This window comes from Betta splendens, chromosome 14 (assembly GCF_900634795.4).
Source record: "Betta splendens chromosome 14, fBetSpl5.4, whole genome shotgun sequence".
NCBI lineage: Eukaryota > Metazoa > Chordata > Actinopteri > Anabantiformes > Osphronemidae > Betta > Betta splendens.
This window is the reverse complement of record NC_040894.2, coordinates 10397812-10418597: the sequence shown is the minus strand read 5'-3', so window position 1 is coordinate 10418597 and position 20786 is coordinate 10397812. Positions and strand designations below refer to the sequence as shown.

The window sequence follows — 20786 nt, the reverse complement described above, 5'->3', positions numbered from 1 at the left end:
TGGAGGCCGGGGCACTCCATGAGTCGCCAGCCTTAAAATAGGGCCCGACGAGGGGCGCTGCGGCATCACGTGCTTGGACGAGCACCCGCAACACATCACGCACACTCGCCGACTCAGGCATAAAACAGTGGATGCTCCTCAAGGCCACCGATGAGGTGGAGGGGCTTTAGGAGCCTCTCTCTGCATCTCTTTCTTGATTCATTGTCCCCACTGTTACCGCACACACACAAATGCACTCGCATGCATGCACGCCCAGATCTCCCCGGGCCGTGACTCCGTTCCCGCTGCTGCTCTGACGTCAGCGTGCGGCGCTGTATGTCATGTCCTGTCTACATCTGTTTGTGCAGTCAGCGTTGGACCACTCCCACAGCCCTCCAATCTGCTTCATGTACAGTATGTGGGTCCTACGGCAGACAGATGTGACTTACTGCGCATCTGTGTGCGATGAGTCTTGTATGCTGCCTCCTCACATGTGTCAACACCAGTCAGTGCGGGAGCAGCCAGTGCCCGGGCTCAAAGGTGGGCTCCTTCCTGAAGGTGGGAGCAGCAGCTCACCTCATTTGCCCGGCTTTAACTCACCCTAGGACAGCAGGCGCATCCTTGCACGCCGGAGCAGGCGAGCGGGCTGCCAAGGAGACCTGGAGACTGGGTTCCTGCGGCGGGGAAGATGAGCTGCTGTAAGAGGCAGAGTGGCAACACTAAAGCTCATTATGTCCAGGCTGCTGAGCCGCTGGTCTAGAAATGAAACTGGAGCTGCCCCGCCTCGCGCATGTCTGCCACCTCTGGACACGGCTGGAGACCAGCAGGAGGACGGGAAAGGAGCAGGGACATGGAAGTCAGCAGAGGAGTATAATGTGCGGTAGACATGCTCCATGTCTGCTGCCTGTTGTTTTGATGCCACCCACTGTTCGGGAGCTCCAGGGACAGAGTCGCCTACTTACTATGTCTATACCCAGCTGCCCCCTCCTTTCCCACAGTCCCCCCATCCCTCCCTCCTGCAGACGGCGGTAATAGCTCTCCAGTTGCTCCCATCTGCACACTATGCCCTGTTTTACATTTGACGGCTCACAATTTGAATTCATTACACATATGGTCAAACGCAGCTAAGCACTCGTTGCGTTCCTATAGCTGCCCGTCAAGTGTGTGCAGCCAGAAAACCTCAGGTGGTTGCATACAGGCCTGGCTCTGTAAATAGGGAAACAACTTACCTGCCTCGGGCCAGGTAATTAGAGCTAATGGGCACAAGGAGCACTTTTGCTCCCACAGAATAGACAGAGAGACAGCAGGCAGCAACAGCAGACAACAGGCTGAACACACTCAACCGCCAGCTATAGGAAGGCGCTCCGTTCCGCTCATCGTGGGTGATTTCATCCGTCATGGGCGTCCGGTTAACTCGCCAGTTGGCACATATTTACTGTTTGTTTCGTGTGTTAGCTTTAGCAGCTGGAGGCTGTTGTATGAGGGCAAAGTTAGTAGAGTCTGGAGCTGGATGCTGCCAGCAGCAACATTCGCTTTGATTTTGGCACTTTGTCATATGTCTGTTAGATCAGAAAAAAGGTGAATTTTTCTCCTTTAATGATGAATATCTACTTGATAAATGTTTCATTAATGACCCAGATCCTTACTGTAGGTCAGTGTTTTGTAGCCTCGGTTCCTTCTTAACACAAACGTGTCCTGCAGCATTTGGCAAATCCGCAGAGACACTTAAACCCATATTTTTTGCTCCGTCATTATCGGTTATGGAGTAGAACATGCATGCATTTAATCATAGCCGCAGCACACAGGCGTCTGCGTGCGGCCTCTCTAGGTGCAGACATCGATTACTGCCCCAGTAATCAGCGCAAGCCGATGTTGCTGTGCTATTTTTGGGCCGTGACACATTTCAGCACACTTGCCCCGTGTATCTGGAGCAGCGCTAGCTTGTGCAACCGCATGGAGCCGGAGCCTGTGCAGGGCTTAAATCAGTCTAATGTAATAGCGTCTGCACAGGCTGCTTCACCCCGTGATTATTATTGGTACCGACATTTATACATTCTGTTTTAATTCCAGTGTAAATTAACCATTGGGTCAATCAGGAGCACGTTCATCTGTGTGTTGGGATCAGATCCGCATCTACAAACATTTAACTTGGAATGACAATGATGAAATGACATTTAATGCAAAGACCTGAACTGACCCTTCCTCGTCATTGTGTCCCCTCCTCTGCCTCCCCAGAACTGGGAGATAGGCATTAAAATGCATACAAAATTAAGGCTGTTTACTTGGACACTAATGAGAGGAGGCTTAAGTAGTCGCCTTTAATTAGTATGATTGGCTCCACGGGGACCACACGGGCAGGGCCATAACAACTGATTGACTCAGAGCTCACAGGACGTTTTCATAATCCCGCGAGTGTCGGAGGAGATCGCTCTGCAGAGACATGTTGCATCTTCTGATCCCCGGCCGGAGCGAAGCACTGCAGTTAAATGCACTGAAGCAGACCATGACATAAGCACCACTGCAAGGTCAGACATCTGTGTCCTCGCTGTCGGTCTCAACTCTATTTAAGTCACCATCATAAAGATGTTCAGCGGGGCCCAGTCCCTTTCAGAAGCAGCCAAATGAATTCAAATGTCTTGGGCTTATCTTTTCTGCCTGATTTACTTCTCTTTTTGAATTCCATTTCGTCCTCGCCATATTGTTTTGCACCTATTTTACTGCACGTGTGCCCTCGACAGAGTCCTGCCGGGGTTCGTGTGGAGGCAGAATGTGTTTAGATCAGTTCGCGGCGTGGGAGACGTCTCCTTTTTTCAGCGAAGTGCACTGGAAGGAGTACAAAGAGAAGGTCGAAAGTGTGGCCACACTTGAATAAAGACCCTAGTTTGTCCTCTTTGATGCTATGCTGCCATGCACTTCAGCTACAAAGGAGCGGCTCTTGTCACTGAGAACTGAAGAAGACGACAGCGGGCTTTTCCTGGGCTCACTGCACCTCGTCGCTGCGCCGCCGCCGCCACACGGCGCTCAGCGTTTGCAGTGTGTGGAGGTATTTTAGAGTCTGAAGGTATTTTGGGGAGCAAACAACAAACATGTCCTTATAATTGCTAAGCATAGCTTGTGATATTAAAAGGGTAACTGTTCCAGTATGTCCATATGTTAAACTTCATCTATACGCATATTTCTATAATGATACTGGTACAAAGACTACCAAAAAAAATAATTATTAATAAAGTCCATATTATTATTAAAGCCCACAGTCAGTTATTCCCTACTTAAGAAATTGTTTCACTCCTGAATCAAAATTAAACCTTTAATTAAAAAGCAAACATTTATCTGAGTAAATTATAATTGGACTTTAGTGGTAAATCGAAATGTGATAGATTTGATGGTTTATGTTCATCATTTCACTTCAGACTCTGTTACCTTTTACCTGCACAGAGAGGCTTTTGGGATAATAAAGCAATAGGAACATGAACTCTATCATGACATCAGGCGTAAGGAAACAGACACACAAAAACCCAAAGAATGATTCAGATGACTGACAAGAAACTCAGCTGTGTTAATCAGGTTATGGTTATTCTGATTAGGACCTTAATGTGAGTAAGATAACCTGTTTAAGATGTTTACATGAGGGTTGCAATAATATGCGTATTGCATTAGACTTGTTTTAATTGAATTATTGGTGCACATGTAAAAGCTCTGCCTTTCTCTCTCTCTGGCTCATTCCCAAACAGCGGCTCCTGTATTTTATGTGAGGGGGAATGTCTGTGTGTGCCGTAGGTCTCTGCTGATCAGAGGAGAGGTGAGACACGAGCATGTGTGCAGCAGTTCATATGAAAGCCACCTGGCACTCTCCAGCTCTGTGATTTATGCCTTTGATAACAACAACCCAGAGATGCTTTCAACAACAACAAAGTAGCACTGAAGGATGACAACAATGGGACACTTGTCAGTCTGGAGATGAAAAGATGTCTTGCTAGGTGGCTGTCGCTTTTGGAACTGATACTTGCTCTTTTGTTTTCTTTATTTGGTCTATATGTGTGTCTATAGATTATGAAAGGCCATTGATGAAGCTAAATGTGAAGCGGAGCCGGTTTTGTGTGTCTGACAGAGTGACTCTGTGACAGGGAGCCTCTGCTATGACTTATCAGCAGACTGAGCCCCCATGTCCTCTTAGTGTGATTCACTGACACAGAGGCTGAAATAAACAGGCACCTTCTATGTTCGTGTCCTCACGATGTTTTACATGAAGTTAATCAAATCTCATTCAATTCTATATTAACTACTGAGGTGAATGTACAGCACAAGATACTGTACTTTATTACATTGGGAAATTGTTCTCTTTAATCAGTCCAGGACAGAAGTTCTATCTGTTACTCAGTCACTTGCTCTCTTTTAAATACTGCCTACTGAGGGAGGTCCGCTCTGGTTTGTTGATGTGTGCTACCTCTTCTCACCTTGTCCTTACACAGTTCAACATCTGTCTCTGCTTTATTCCTCCCCCGGGTTTTTATTCTCTTTGTCCCAGTGAGTGTAGCTGCAAACAGAAAGTCTTGTCTCAAACTGTTAAAAGACCTTCATGTTAGTCAATAAGTGAAAGCATTAGGCATCTGTTTATTTCCATGAGCCTATTTCAAATATATATTTATATATATATTTAAATTTCTTTATTCAAATGTTTAATGAATAATAATGATAATAATTAATAATTTGGGTCAACACAAACTTGCTGTACATTACTCAAATTCTTTCATTTTTCATTTTTTCATTCAGTTTTCATTTATTCATTTATTATTATCATTCATTTACTGTAAATATGCATTCATTACTTTCTTTGAACCTTAGTACAATAAATGCAGTATTTCTCTGTCAGTTTTTAAATTACCAGTGATATTAATTAAAGGCGTATTTGATCCATAGAGTCTCCGTAGACGTCCTCTATCAACTGTCCCTTGGCTCCTCTGTGCACTCCATCCATTTCTCCTCATAGCAGATATGAGTGGAGTGCTCTATGAATGATGGAGCTCATCTGTCAATGACAAGGGAGCTGCTGCTGGCAGTTTTGGGCCAAAGAACAGTACAGATTATATTAACATCAGTCAAGCTGTTGTCAGACTAGTAGGACATAAATAGGACCTTATTGATGCATAATGCAACAACTTTTCATTGTGAGGTTCTCTGAGTAATAGGATCAGCAAGTTAGTCTGTGGCACAGAACGGCAGAATGCCAAAAAAAGGATTTACATACCATAAATGTAGCAGACATGTAGTGGAGTTCCAGGCGGCTTAGCGAAGACGAAAACAAAGCTTTTGACCTAAACTGAAAGGTGGCACAAACAAAAGCCCCAAGAAGCCTGGATGCAACAATTGCACCGTGCTGTTTGATCGCTAGTGTCACTGACTGCGTTTCCTTTCCTGCTTCGGTTCACACAGACTGAGAAATGCAGGTGGAGGAGGGTGAAGAGGCCGCGTGCACGCAGGGACGATGACACCTCACTCACTGTAATGAACACGGAGCCCTGTGTCCTTTTGGATGCAGAGCCACACACGTACCGTGGGTTTATTATCTCATTAGGGACATTAACGTCAAATGATTAAGGAAATAAAATACAATGTCAGTCAAAGCGGTGCGTTTACATTTGCAACTGTGCAACAGCACATTTTTTTTGTAAAATTGGCCGATGTGGGACCATCCTTTTCCGTCTTCAAGCGCAATCAGCCGTAGCTTCTGCACGCGCTCCTGAAGAAGGCCGGATTTATGTGCTACAAGCTTGAGGACGGAAAGCTGAGGACAGTTCCCCCGAGTCCGGACACCAAGGCCCCCGGGCCTCCACAGCTCATAAACAGATGTGTCCTTGTCCCCAGCCAAGCGCATCCACTCAAGTGGCAAAGCAGGGGCCCAATAATTGTGAAGAATTGAAAGCTAAATATTGGCTTTATCTCCTCAGTAATAAAAGGGCCATGAAATTGATTTAATGCTGCAGCGCTTCTCTTGGGTGGCTTCTTACAGCGTGAGCACAAAACAATGAGCAGCAGCCATCTATTAATTAACCTACCTAATCCTGCAAAGTTAATCTCTCACCACAACTTTGCCCGCAACTAACTTCCAAGCCAGTGGGTCCACTGGGGGTGTCATGACAATGGCAGCGGGGGGAAGACGGATTCAGACCTCGGGAAGGGGGGGGGGGGGCGGAGGCTGACGCACGGAACTCCGTTTGGACCATAAGTGGGAGCGCCGGGCCGTCGTCAGTGCGTTTCGGGGTTGATTTGTGTTTTTGTGAAGGGAGGAGGAGAATATTCCTCCATCGGCTGGAATCAGGTCCCGGTGCCGCGGCGTAAATGCGGATGATAGTTGTCTCTTTTTCTTTTTTTTTATTCTTTACTCCAGTCCCTCTGCAGCCTCAGTCCCTTCGTCTCTCTGGAGCTGTTAAATAGTTGGGGGGGGAGAAAAGTGGTATTTCTTTTTCCTCCTCCGCCGCCTGCCAGTCGCAGCATGACTGCACCTCACACCCAACATCCGTGGTCATATTGTGTCGACAGAGTTGTGAATTACCTCCTTCTCAGCCGGCTGATGAAAAGCTATGTGTTTTTCTCTTTGGCTCCAGCTCATCTGACCCTGCCCTCTCGCCCCCCCCTCCCCTCCTCCTCCTCCCGCTCACCCCCCCGCCCCCCATCCATCCCACCCGCCCTTTCATCAGTCTCTTCTCCGTGCAGAGTAGCAGTGCGAGGCTGACTTGTAAGGGGAAAAAAAAAAAAATAGGTCACCTGCTGGTGCTCCTCTTACCTCCACCACATTCACAGAGTGAGCCTCTGAAGTGTCCTCTGCCATTTTGCAGCGTCTAAACCACCGGTCTGTGGAATATGGCCACAACACAGAAGGAAACGCACGCGCAGATCCAGCTCTAAAACAAAAAAAGCAAAAAGAACAACTCCAGTCGAGGGAATTTGGAGATCAATTTTTGCTCGCGAGGAAAGCATTTCCTGTGGAGATAATTTTAGGAGGCTGATTAGGCATAGACAGCGTTGAGCCCAGAGTGAGGAATCTCATCACCACCTCTAATGACGTGCCATTCCTGTGCTGAGAGAAGAGCCTGAGCCCTGGGCACGGACTAGCCTCTCTCCGCTACCCCCAGCTACCGCCTTCATTAAGGCCAGCAGTGTAATTACAATTTACAGATACCACGTCGGCTTAATTATACACTGATTATTAGGCTGATATTTGTTGTAACAATCAGCTCCCAAAGAAGCAGATTTAAACCTGCACTGTACTGCGATATTTATTTTATAAGTCTTAAACTGGCAATATCAACGGCGTCTTCGCTGTGTATATAGACATATTTTTAAAGCTCCGAGCTCAAAAAACTGTGTTGGTGGAATATAAATGTTTACATAAGAAGAAGCAAACACAAGAGGCTCCTTCAGCGCTCATATGAGCTGACTGATTGAATTCTCTGCTGAGTGTCATATCATCCAACAGATGTCTCCATCTGATTGTGAAAGATGTGTTTTTTTCCTGCTGTATATATTCTATCTGACTAGCCAAACAAAAAAAACAGGAGGCGCTATACTTTGCCTCACGGGTTGCAGTCGATGGCTCTGATTCCACAGAAACTCGCAGTAATTGGGAGCACTCCTGAACAAAATGCAGGGACGGTCCCCAGAGTCGAGGCTATTATGCCCCTGTCTCTGCTGCTCTGAAGTGGATATAATCTTTCATCCAAGGCATGTGACATAAACACCCCTCAGAGCCTAATTCTTTTACTAATATAATCAGGGACTTGATGAATTGTATACACAACCGAAGTCGGTTTACTCGCGGTTTTCGACTGTAGGTGAATACAAATGTGCTGCTTTTCAGTCCGGCGGAAATCTGTTAGTTAAAAATAAACCGGATATTAATTTGTACGTTAAAGTCCTCAGAGTGCGTCCATCCATTATTCTGAAGCGCTTGTCATTGTAAGGGTCGCGTGCTCCGGAGCCAGCAGGACCTCAGAGTACGAGGTCTTTATATGTACAGCTTTAGGGGTTCATTTGAAATACGTTCCCATATGATATTTTATCCCTGACACTCGCTAAATATGCACAGTCCCTCTCGAAAGCAATGATGATGCATCACAAAAACGCAACACGGGGATTATTAAGGGTTTTAATACCATGAACGGCTCAGATCAGTCGTACTTTTGCAGCTTTTCCATGTTTTATTCATGTGACTCCGGTTGAGAGCTGCTTGAGGCCCTACTGACTGGTTGATCCTTCGCACATTGACAATTTGCAGGAATTAAATGATTTAATCAGCCTGTTTTGCCGCCGTGATGGCGGCACGCGCTTCACAGGCGCCGTTTAGCTCTTTCAAAACACCCGGGCGCTTTCTTCCTAATATTCAGCGAGTTGCTCAGGGCTCTCGCTTTGTTTCTGTGTGGATCAGTGGGTCTGCAGGGCCTTGAATATCACAGTGGGTTTTTCAAGAGTCTGCTGATAGATGTCGCCCCGACATGAGCCCTCCTCCTCTGACAGCTATAGTTTTATCCTGTAGCTCAGCGCTGGTATCAACACTCTCCTGTAGCTCTGGGACGTACTCATCCATGCACAAGAAGTGATGTACGTGTGTGTGTGTTTTTGTGTGTGTGTGTGTGTGTGTGTGCCTGCAGGCTTCCCAGCTACAGCGTACGGACCGGTGGCGGCGGCGGCGGTGGCGGCGGCGCGTGGCTCAGGTAGGGGGGCCCGTGGAAGAGGCGGCTACTTGGCGTACCCACAGAGCACAGGGCCAGGTAAACGCTCTGTCCATGTTCTGTGTGGCTGCTGCTCTCTCCAACTTCTCCTGCTCTGCTTCTTTCTGTAGACCTAGCACCCCGAGCCCCCAGGCGCACACCCTCGCAGACTACACACACAGATCTTAACCCGGAGCGAGAATTATACAGCGTATATGTTCATAGTGAGTGTAGCTCCAGCCATATGACCCACCTGCCAACGTGCTGCTCCCCGGCTGATGGGTGGTAGTTAAAACGGTCTCGTGGGACCGAAGCAAAACCAAGAAAATTTTAATTAGAGTTTGGTCCATTCATTGGAATGCAGCTCAGTTCACTGTATAAACAGGAAAATATCATAACATGCTCATTTTTGGAGCAAAAACCTAAGTCAGACAGAGGTGTTTGAAGACGTACGCCATGTGGCTTTTAGATAATAAATAATATGCACCAGTGTAAAAGTAAGTTAAAGCTAAATTTGCTCTAATATCTTTGCATTAGAGAATTTGCTTGATAACATAAAATAGAAGCATAAAGAAAGCTAGAATTAGTCTCAGTAGTAAAAGTAAGTCATGGTTGTGTGTGCTTTGTTTCTGTGGCTCCGCTGCCTGAACCTGCCTCTTTAATGACTTAAGCTAATTATGTTGTTGGCCTCCTATGCTAAAATAGGAATAAATAGATCCATAGCTTTAAGTCAGTGGCCCTCACTTACTTGATTTGACATATGTAGACTTTGCTCACACAAAGCAATTTGTACTAAAACCAGGATGCAAGTGCGCGCCTGTCTTCACCACAGCATCGATTTACTTGTCGACTTCATTTAGACATCCTGCGTTTTCTCACCCTACAACTGTAGATCATTCAATAGCTGTCAATAAAATCTCCCCTGACTGAACGCCCAGCCTCCAGGCTTCAGGAAAGTGTGGCTTTCCTAATCAGACACACTATTAAACGCTTGTTGGGGGAAAATCTGTCTTAATTATAAGGCGGATGTTGTCAGGCCTGTGCAGCCGCTCGCAGACAGAGTCTAGAAAGATGCTTTTTAGCGCCAGGCGCTGCGGTGGCTAAAGAGGCGCGCACAGGCAGCCGGAGCGCCCGCGACAAGTGTATTTATGCGACACGCGAGCACACGCGCGCAGACAAACAAATTAACCCACATGCCCTCATTTGAACTTAATTCAAATCAACATAGGCAACACTGGAAGCCAATCAGATGCTCTTTATTTCGCATCTCGCTATTTGATTTTCCATTTTCAAAACAAACAATTTCCCCAACAATTGCAATGAACATCGCTAAGAAGCAGGGATGTTGATTTGGGGTTAGCAGCAGCCAGGAAGCAAGAGACGTGATGGCAACAATCATGTACAGTTTAATTCTGACAGCTGCAAAGGGAAGGGAGACAAGTAAATGATTATGAACAGAGGGTGACGGGAGGGGAGAAGATGGAGGGTTAGAGCAGTAAACAGTGACATCATGGGCCCGTTTTAGAGTAATTAAACAGCCATGAGGCAGTTTAAAGGAAACAACGCTCTGAATCTCAGGCTTCCTCAGTAAATGGCAGAATGTGTCTGCGAAGTAGCAACATAATGACTATAATGACAAGAAAATATGGAATATGATTAGAGTGAACCTGTGTCCTCGCATTAACGGCGCTCTGCTCTGGAGACGGTTCCCCGACCGTCGAGGGCGCTGCAGGCGAATGCAGACGCAGGCACCGCAGGGGGCGTAGGTGTGGATTCGCTCGTGCGTCCACCGTGAGCCAGTAGGAGGGAGAGGGAGCCGCCGCCAGTGACATCATCGGACGACAATGGAGCACCGCCAGTAGTGTAGTTGTGAAGATCCGACCTTTGTGTGCGTCCTCGGCTTGTTTGTGGGTCGTGACAATGGGGGAGACGGGTTCAACTGACTCTGGATGCTCCCTCGACCCAATCACAGCGTGCTGATGATAAGGTGTATTTCAGACACCTGTGATGTCGTAGACTCTGCATCTTAAGATAAAGTGTAAGTCTGATGCAAACGTTGGTTGCAAGCTGCTGATTGGTAATAGTACAAGTAGTGGAAGTGGTACAGTTCCCATAGATAAATATAAGCAGATCAAACTGTACCTTGAAACAAAAGCACTTTCCTTTTCAAAGTTTTGAAGCAGTAAAGAAAATTAAATGAGTTAGTGGTTACTGGGCAACAGGTTTTATTTAGCAAATGTTTTTGTCAGCGACAGTCTTGTGTTTGAAGCTGTTGAGACCTTTTGCTGTCTTGATCCCTGCTTTGAGACGGCGTCGCACTTCTGAGGAGCGAGAGCACCGGGTTTGAAGCGTGTTTGTGCAGACATTTGAAAAACTGTGGCTTCAGGCGAGAGGCAGTTCTGACTACTGCACAGTTTACCAGCGCCTGCAGGTAGAGAGGGGCCCGTCCTTACGTGGCTCTTTAGGCTGGTTTCACACTTTTAAACCCGGTTTGATGTGCGACAGAATGCCAGCGCAGGATGCAGCGGGGAAATCGCATGATATGAATGGACGGGGATGAACGTCTCCATAATTAGGCCACTGAGGAGGAAGGTCTGAGGTGGAGCTGATTTATTCATGACCGGCACCTGGGGAGCACTTTGGAAAAGTATACATTTATTTGCCTTGTCTGACAAACATTTTACATTTTATTCTTAAAGCGAAGGCTGTTGTTTAAATAATTCACTTTTTCTTTAAAAATCCACTAGTTGAGTTTACTTCTTACTTTTAAGCAGACTTCTCTCAAGCGCCTGTGAAATAGCATTGTCAGATAAAAAAAAAGGGGAAATGCAAGTGATGCAGATGGTTCTGACAGTCCGGGGAGCTTCACAGCTCCCAGTCTACCCTGGTTGAGTGTTTTCCTGAATCCCTCAGAGCTTTTTGGGAAGCTCAAATGTCAGTCTTAGATCTTGGATTTACCTGCAGTGTGCACAAATCCCAACTCAGCTGCGTTTAAAGGTCTAGGTACTTGCTATGTACAGTACGTCTGGCTCCACTCGGGTGATATAGATTTGGCTCTGATCAGTGTTGTGCCATATAAAATTCAGAAGAGCCCTGATCCACTTTTAATGGGACTCAGGATGGACTTCATATTTTTTATTAACCACTCGTTCTCTCGTTTAGTTGTTGCTCTTCCTTTTATTCTCTCATTCACTCATCTCACTTTTTTTTTTTTTTTACAAACCAAAATGGAGAAACTCATGTAACAGACTTTTCCAAATTAAGATCATTATCAATTTCCTCCCAACAAGCTCTGTGATCTTCAGCTGTGCCCGAGAGAAGCCCGGGACTGGCCGCGTGCGCTGAGCTTAATCAATCTGGCTCCTAGTGAGCTCAGGTCCATTTGTCCCAGATGCTAATCTGCAGAGCTCAGCTCGGGGGCCAGAGGCGCTTTACATGTATTTGGTGCAAAATAACATGAGCAGACATGCCAGGCTCATCCCGTCTGGGTTTTTGTCTTAGACCAAGGGAAAGATGTGACACATGAGGGAGGGCGAAACGTCCCTCAGCGCCTCGGCCACGAAGCGGTGGCTCTCACAGCTGTGGGTAGCAGATGCTTAGAGGTTACAGGCACAGGCCTTCAGGGACATCACCACTCTGCCCTCCAGGGGCCGCATACATAACGCTGACAGCTAGATGGGGGGTGGGCTGCTTAGCATGTACATGCATTTAGCATAAGTAAATAGCGTGGTTTTCTGTATTATATCCATCCTTTAGTACACATTATTGTATTATAAGATAAAAGCCCTGTGGTATTTTATTCACAAGCCACATCTGAGTGTAGAACCTGCTCCACTGTCCGGTTTGTGTGTTTTTCTAACTGACCATGAAAAGCTGTGTGATTTTAGTCACAGCGAGGCCCAGGTCTCTTCGGACCACGTGAGCCCGAGCAGGCGTGTTTGTGGGAGAAAAAGTTGCTCAGCCAAAATGCCAGGGCTGTCAGCTCCGGAGCCGCTCGCGATGGGATAATCTGTGGCGACCGCGGGCGACCCACTGCCCTTTCTCAGCCCCGTCCCGACCGACCGCACCGGGTGAGGTCCGCGTGGAAGTCGTCCTGCGTGGGCGCCCCCCCCATTAGCATTTGAGTAAAGCATCGTTTCACTCATCAGTCCTCTTTCCTGGGTACGTTTCCGCCGCGATTCCCCGAACAGAGCTGAGTCAGTGGCTCTGTTGACTTTGTTCGTTACTGGGAAAGAACAGCAAGAAAAGGGAAACGCAGGCATAAAAATGAAAAGTAAAAAACGAGAGGCCTGAGTATGGGTGAGTAAATGCAAGGAGAAATCATCTGTTAAAATTCATTAGCCAAGCTTCTCTGAACACAAAATGACAAGACATTAAATATGTATTATTTATGAAATGTCTGTGCTCTCTGAAAAGGGTGTCTAGTGCTGTTAATTACTCAGCCGTTCATTCAGAAAAGATTATTTCAAATGGAAAGTGAAAGCAAGGCTAGACACCAAAAGAGCTGTTAGTTTCGTTCACGCTATTTTTAAATGACATTGGTGAAAATGGAAAAGCTAATTATGGTAGCTCCAAAATTCAAAGCTAATTCCAGCGGCGGCGTGTCAGGTTTATTGACGTCTTCTGAGGAGCGATGCGGTTTGATGACCGCCGAGGAATCTCGCCGGCGCCGCGGGCGAGGGAGAGGAGGGAGAATTACTATTTGCAGAGATGAAGCTAATGTTTGGTCATATATTATCATATTTCACAATTCTCCGTATTAAAGCGTTTGTGGCCAAAGGAAAACTCAGGTAGAGTCGTGTATATACTTACTGTAATAGATGTATCAGCATTTTATTCATCTATTAGAACCTTTCTGAGTGCAAACAATATTGATTTAGGCAGATTTAACCTTTAACAACACAAACATATTAGTATGATATCATATTAATAGAATATATTACAAGTTTTGTTTTCAAACTGTTTCCAGCAGAGATTGTAATTACACCATGAGCGTTAGTGCTTTGTGTACATTCGGTTGCATTTGTGAGTTATGGGAATAAAAATAAGCCCAATGCTCACAAACTTGCTGCAGACCAGTGGGGAACTTATACAAATATTTTTCACATGGCGGGTCCCAGCGGGGCAGGGAGCACGACGCTGTACTCTATCATCGCTGTGATTAGTCGTATTTTCCGACTAGCGAGGAAAAAGCGCAGCACTGCTTTCAAGGCTTGTGATTCCTCCTTAAAGGCAGTCACCTGGCAAAGTGGGGACGAGACCAGGGCATTTATCCACTTAAAGAGAGCCACCCCGATGATGTCAGTAACAAATGATTGCAAGACACTCCCCTCCATCGCCTCGCAGCCAGCGTTGGTCACCGAGGGCAGGGGGGAAGGAGGGTGGGGGTAGGGGAGATAATTATCAGTATAAATGAAGCCCTGTGAACGATTCGCACTGCTGGGTCCCCTGATCTAGTCTCCAAGGCAACCTCAACACGCTCATTTGTTTTGTAGATGAGTAATTACATCCAATTAGTGGCCAGTGGAAAAAAGGAGTCCAAGAAAGACCCATTGTTCTGGATAGATTGTGTGAATATTAATAGTGGGACGGTCTGAGGCGCAGCGATATGATCTGTGATGCTAATGCAGCTGTGGGCTCACTCCACCCAGGCTCATCCTGCGCAGCAGATCAGATAGCCACTGATGAAAATGTATGGCTTTGAGAATATGTGCCCGCACGTTTGCGCATGACTTCCCGGGCACTTTGCTCCAGCTGCCTCCGTCCGGTAAACAACGCGGGTGGCGTCGCCGGGCCCGCTCCGCCTGCAGGCAACACGGGCAACTTGTGAAAGTGTCCCTCGCGGGTGGGTGGTCAGTGCGGTCTGACCTGGGACTGACTCCACCCGCCTCTCTGTGGGGACGCTCCACGTTGTCCTGCGGGTCCTCCACCACCCATGAAGCCGGGTCAATTGGAGGCCGTAAACCGCCCATAGGTGCGAATGTAAGTGGTCCCGGCCCGCGATGGACTGGCGACCTGTTCGCGTTGCGCCTGGCGGATAGACAGATGGCACACACAGTCTCTGAAGACCACTTGAGATGAAATGGAAGTCGATTTTATTTATATGGCACCAAATCACATCGAAAACCAGCTCTGCATATTAAGAAGTCAGTAGAAAATGTGGATTTGCTCTCTCCCCAGTTTCAGCCGCTGCTAAGTTGTTGTGATAATAAATTCAACGTACAATTGTAATTACATAAACATGATTGTATTGGAATTGTCAGCTTTAAGTAATATAACAAAAGCAAATATGCTGCTGGTGACAGACCACAAGCTTATTCCAGACCAAAAAAACTCACCTGTCTAAACGTGTGGGATATTTGAAGACCTTCCATGTGATTTCACAATGACATGGTTTGTGCTATCGTCAAACACCCCCCCTTTATAATTATTCCATTGATCCGGCTTCCCTCATTAGCAAGGCCAATCAATTTTCAGTGACATTTGTCTAAGTGAAGTAAATGGAATGATTGCTTCTTGAGCTTTGTTCAATGTGTCAGGAATTATGTGACATACGTGGGAAGCCTGCTGTATTTGGAGCCTATAATTTGATGAGTGGGCAGACAGCCCACAAGTGGTGAGATCAGAGTACTAAAAAGCATCAGCGAAGAGAAACATGGCTGGCGCTTACATTCCATTTGGCAGAAGTGGACTGTCTCGCTCTGAATGGGTAGAGGTGAAGTGGCGTTGAATGACTATTTGCTCCAGGACCCAATAAAAAAAAAAAAAAAAAAAAAAAAAAACACAGCGGGGGAAACCCAGCATGGAAAAGCTGGTGTCACCAATCTCAGTCCCTCCTGAGTAGATTAACTCCGTTATCAAAGAGGTGCGAAAAGGAGCTGTTTCTTTTAATTGCACTCTTTATATGAGCAGCTTGTCTCAGATTAAGAGGACAAGCAATAAATGTCAGCACGACTTATTGCTGAATGACATTTTCTAAACTGTTGATAATCCACCATCTGTGTCAAAGGGAGAACCGTTCGAAGGGGCCAATCTGAGACGTGCCTGGAGTGCTTAGTGCACTTGAGAATGCCTATCATCAATAAACATGAATGTCTCTGTATCTCATCCACATAAAAACCTTATCATCTGTTGCTGTTGGTAGAAAAAAAGCTTTAAATGAATTATTGATTGCTGCACTTTGTGTTTCTTTTCATTTAAATGACAAAAGCTTCCTTCAGGTACCTCGACAAAGCTTTGTTGGTTTGAAATGAGAAATGTATTGACCTGTGTTTTAATGATGCTTTAGTTTTATCACTCTTCAATGATCGCAAGAAAATCTGAGGGGCACTGGTCAGTCACGTGTCAGAGCTGTGGCCCCTCTGCGTGTTCCAGCATCTCACTGTGTTTTAGTGGATCTGAGTCGAACTGAGGAGGGCATGAATGCTGGGGTTCGCTGTGAAGTTAGCCCACGCGCTGCAGCTGAACGCATCAGACACAGAGCGTATGTCAGGGGGCCCGGCCTCATGGCGGGAGCTGCTGGGGAGGGAGGGCAGGGGGGGGTCACTTAAGCAGGAACCTAAAACCGGTGCGACGCACCGACCAAGCTGTGCTCGACAATCTGGACGTTTGACTTTTGACAGTGAAAACCGTTGATTTCCCCAATGATGGAGTCCCCCTCCCCCTCCCCACCCTATACTGTATCTCCCAGGCCTCCCCGATTATGGGTTTTACTCTGCGCCAAGTGACCAGAGGGGGGGGCCCTGCTCCTTTGCTGACTATGGCTCCCTGGGGCCCCAAGCGGCTCAGATGCTGCACAGTGAGCATGCCACCTCCGCCTGCAACTCCCCCCTCCAGCACCTACACAGCCCGGATCAATTTAAGAACCCAGGTTTGTATATGCGCATCTGTCTCATCCACCTTTTTGGACTTTTCAGTTTGATTCATGACATTCTTTCATGCAGATGATCTAAAACCTTTTTTTTTTTTTTTGGTTGTTGTTTTTACATTTTTCTTATGCTTTTGTTAAGAATAGACACCAAACTTCCCCCTTTAGAAAAAAAAAAGTTAAAAAATGTCTTGCTGACAAAATAGTCTTGCATGTTTTTCTTCAAATTTTTCCTGTAGATTTTCTGTTTTTTGGTGAAGTTCTGTTCCAGCTCCTGCTTGCACATAAGGGGCCGCCACATACAGCCACAGAATGAACTCCTTCATTTGCATGTGAACAAAATAACCTGATGCTATCGGAGCGGACGCTGACCTGTCTGTCAGAGCTTTTGCTTTAAGTGAATTCTGAGCAGAAGAGCGAGAGCGAGCGTCTTTTCCCTTTTCTTTCTTTTTTTTTTGTCAAGTTGAGCCCTGTAAGTATTCTAAGAGCGCGAGCGGTGGCTCGTGTGGCTGCTGTGTGAAACCGGTGGAAGCGCCGCGCGACGCCGAACACTTAATAGACAGCATTTCTGCATAATACAGCCATTACTCGACAAAACAAGCAGATTTTCAGCGTCGGCGCTTCTCCTGCAGCTCTCATCCACCTTATGTAATCATAGCTTTCAAAAGCCAGGGATGAGACTCCACTGGTAAAATAAACTCCACATTGACATTTCAGTATCTGCTGGTAGTGCATAAAAACACGATGAGTACGTGATCACTCTCCGATGGAACACAATTAAGGTTTCGTATTCATATATTTATACTGGATATAAGGGGAGCGTGATGCTGAGTAGAGTTTGATGTATAATTGCAAATAAAGGACGTGTAGTTTAATGGGCAGCCTCAGTAGATAACAGGGTTGACCTGCACACAGCACTCGGGTCATTATGTCAGTATTTTGAAAGGCTATTTGTTCCCGGAGCTTCTCCTGGATAAGTACAGGAAATATATGTGACACTCACGAGCGGCTTCTGGGCTTGAGTCCTGTCACAGCGCTCCCTCCACCTCCGCCTCGCAGCAGTAGCCGCTGAAGGAGGCGGCGCCGCCCCCCTGACGGACAGATAATGGTTTGAGGGCGGGGTTCTCCTCCTGCCCCGGCCAGATGTTGATGTTTCCTCCAGACTCTCCGTGCGGACGGCAGCGCGGCACAAAAGCATCAGTTGTTCAAAGGAAACTACAAGACGCAACGTGCTGGGTTTCTAAGGCTCAGTGTGGTGTCACTACACACACACACACACACACACACGCGCGCACAGTAGGTCGCTATAGGCTTCACTTGCTATAGGCCTCCTAATAGGTGTGAAGGGTTTCATTTGATGCACAGCTGCATGGCAGGGGAAAATGACTCATTACTTTACATCACTGCAAATATACACAGTGCTTTGTCAATGCTGGTTGGCTGCAGCCTGGTGAATTATAGTACATTACAGCCGACAGCGCAGCAGAAAGGAGTCAGACCACCATCAGCAGCGGCTCTGACTTACACTGATGCTTGGTTGTTTTTGTTTGGGGTTTTTTTTGTTGTTGTTGTTGCTCATGCACAAGTTTGTTCAAAGGACAAGTTAAAATCCCGAGTGAGTCAACATCGCTTGAAGGGAACAGAATTTAAATGTGCAGTCAACCTTGGGCGTAATGACATGAAAATGGGAGCTAGTGATACTGTTCATCCGGATGTTTTGCTGTTAAGTGGATACAACAAAATGATTGATTGATTCTCAGGAAATGTCATTTATCTCTGTGCATATTAGAGGCCTTATGATGATAATGAACCGGAGGTCATGGATTACCCATATTTCATTTATCGCTTCATTACGGTTTAAATGCTATAGCATTTGAGCAGACCGGCGTCTGAAACATGTTGAATCACACAAATGTAGACTGTGCTGTGCAGATTTGGAGGCTGAGAGCAGGAGAATGACCACAGATATTTAAGTGTTTGTAAAGTCAAACTTACAGTAAACCTATTGAACTGAATGCATACGCGTGACTCTGGATCACATAGATTATTCATCCGACCCACGTTGCACTTGGCGCTGGGTGCGTTTAGCAGAAAAGGGCTGTTTCACAGCGTGAGGGGGTTGAGCCAAACACTAATAAAAATCACCAGTCATAGGAAATGAGGATTTCCATTCGGGCTGGGGAAAAAAAAAAAAACCTTAATTATATAATAAGACATCCTACTGGGGACTGGGCAGGCGAGATAAGAGCAGTAGCTGCTCACTGTTTAAAGTCCTTAGTTAAACAGCAGTGTCAACTCCACTGGCTGTGTGTTTAGCGAGATGGCTCCTATTTGCTAAAGTGCTATGCACAGATATCTAAAGGATGTTTTCCGCGGGCTTCCAGCGGACCACACTTGTCTAATGCCGCTTTGATGGCCGGAGCAGTGACACATCAAATATGATGACAGGGGCCCAGATTGTTTACGGCTCCTTCCCCCTCAAATTGTCCGCTCTCTGCGCTACAAAGGTCCCCTCTGAGGCACCGCGAGGTTCTCGAGTGCTTATATGCACGTTTATTTTTCCGCGGTCGGAGCATTTTTCTTTTTAATGCAGCCGTGCAGACCCCCCCCCCCCCCCCCCCCCCCCCCCTCCCCGTTTGTGGCTAAGGGTGAATCATAGGGTTATATGAAGCTGATAGCTGAGGAGATTGCTGTTAAGAGATCACCGCATTTTTCTTTCCCTGTATCTGTTTTTTTGTCCTGTATCGCCGGTGTTATTGGCCTTTAGCAAGCATCTGGATTTCCACAAGACATTTTATTAGTCTATATTGCTCTTTCTCACAGGGCAAAGGTGGTAAGTCATGAGCAGTATTTCTTTTTTATCCCGCCAGACTTTGGACCTCCAAATGATCTCAAGTCAAGCTTTCATATTTCCTCCTTATTTCATCCTCTCCGTCCCACAAACCCCCTTTTTTTTTTTTGCTCGACGCCGCAGACTGGGAGGCTCAGAGATGCAGCTGGGAATATTTTTAGCCGGCCCCCTCGCGGTGCCTGTGAATCAAACGGCGCGTCCGCGGCGTCTGGGTTCGAAGCCCTCGACGCGTGAACGCGCGACCCCTCTCATCCAACAGCCGGCGTCGTTTCACTAGTGCCCGTTCACATTATGCATGGCCACATTTACACTGCAACCGTACTAGTTTCTTAGCATGGTGGAAGTCTGCCTAGCGACGTGCTTGTTTTGTGTTGTGCATGACTCTGACCGTTGAATGCTCCTCCTGTGCCGACTGCACACAGCATGTAGATTCTATTTCGAATATCATACTGGATTCAGCTTGAAATCATACATCACTAAAACACCTTGCAGCATTTTGCCAATCAAAAGAAATTGACTGTGCGTTTTTTGCGAGCGCTAAGCGTCCGTAACCTTCAATGTGACCTTGAAGCAAGTCCTTGGAGACAAACCCTTGAATCCAGTGATGTGTTCTGTCGACTTAACCCCCCCCCCCCCCCCTTGTTTGAATCCTGGAAAGCGAGAGTTGTGCTGATTATCTGATCTGCTCCGCTCCCTGCTGTGCTTGTATGCAGGCGCCAACCCGTCGAGGCCCGGAGGCTTCCCAGGTGCTAACAGTCCAGGGCCCGTGGCCGACCTGTACGGACCGAGCAGCCAGGACTCAGCCGTGGGCAACTACATCAGCGCTGCTAGCCCTCAGCCCGGCTCTGGGTTCGGCCCCAGCATCACAGTGAGTACTCGCAGACGCTGGCGTCCCGTCACGCGTGACCTTGAGCTTCGTTGCCTCGCAGCCTCGGCGCTGATGCGCATGCAGCGCCGCCCGTGATCGCGATTCCAAAGAGTAGGGCTTTCTAATTACGGGACACTGAACTAACCGCCACCTGCCCGCTAACATGTTTCCCCAATGCAGAGAAACGGTTCACTCTAAGAATTCAGTGTGTTGCTCTGCAGTGAGGCATGCGCTGTCACTGAGTTCAGAGGTCTCATAAGCACTTTGTACATCAGGGTAAACCCTGTCTGAGCTCTGAATGTTATCTGTGTCAAATGCAAATGTTTATTCCCCTTAGCTGTTGCACAAATCACCTCACTTCAGACCCCGTGTCACCTTCCCAGAAGAAATTCCTCTTATTTTTAGAAACCCATCTGTCCCAGAGCCTGGGTTTGCGCCGTCACTAGGACAATGCTTCCGAGCAGGTTTAGTCTCTCTCTCTGTGTCCTTGTCCAGGTGCTGCTGCACTCTCCCTGC

General features: G+C 46.9%; 1 protein-coding gene across 8 annotated transcripts in view; it reads left to right on the top strand.

Annotated features, from left to right (window-relative positions):
• msi2b (musashi RNA-binding protein 2b) overlaps nucleotides 1–20786 on the top strand; it is a 172348-nt gene that overhangs the window by 143239 nt on the left and 8323 nt on the right. For 3 of the 8 annotated variants that reach the window (XM_029173020.3, XM_029173019.3, XM_029173018.3), the window contains exons 11-13: nucleotides 8625–8744; nucleotides 16375–16554; nucleotides 20116–20270. In XM_029173020.3, the coding sequence (XP_029028853.1) occupies nucleotides 8625–8744; nucleotides 16375–16554; nucleotides 20116–20270 (455 nt within the window). The remainder of the gene's footprint in view (nucleotides 1–8624; nucleotides 8745–16374; nucleotides 16555–20115; nucleotides 20271–20786) is intronic. The other 5 variants (XM_029173021.3, XM_029173022.3, XM_029173023.3 and 2 more) reach the window with 5 other exon arrangements.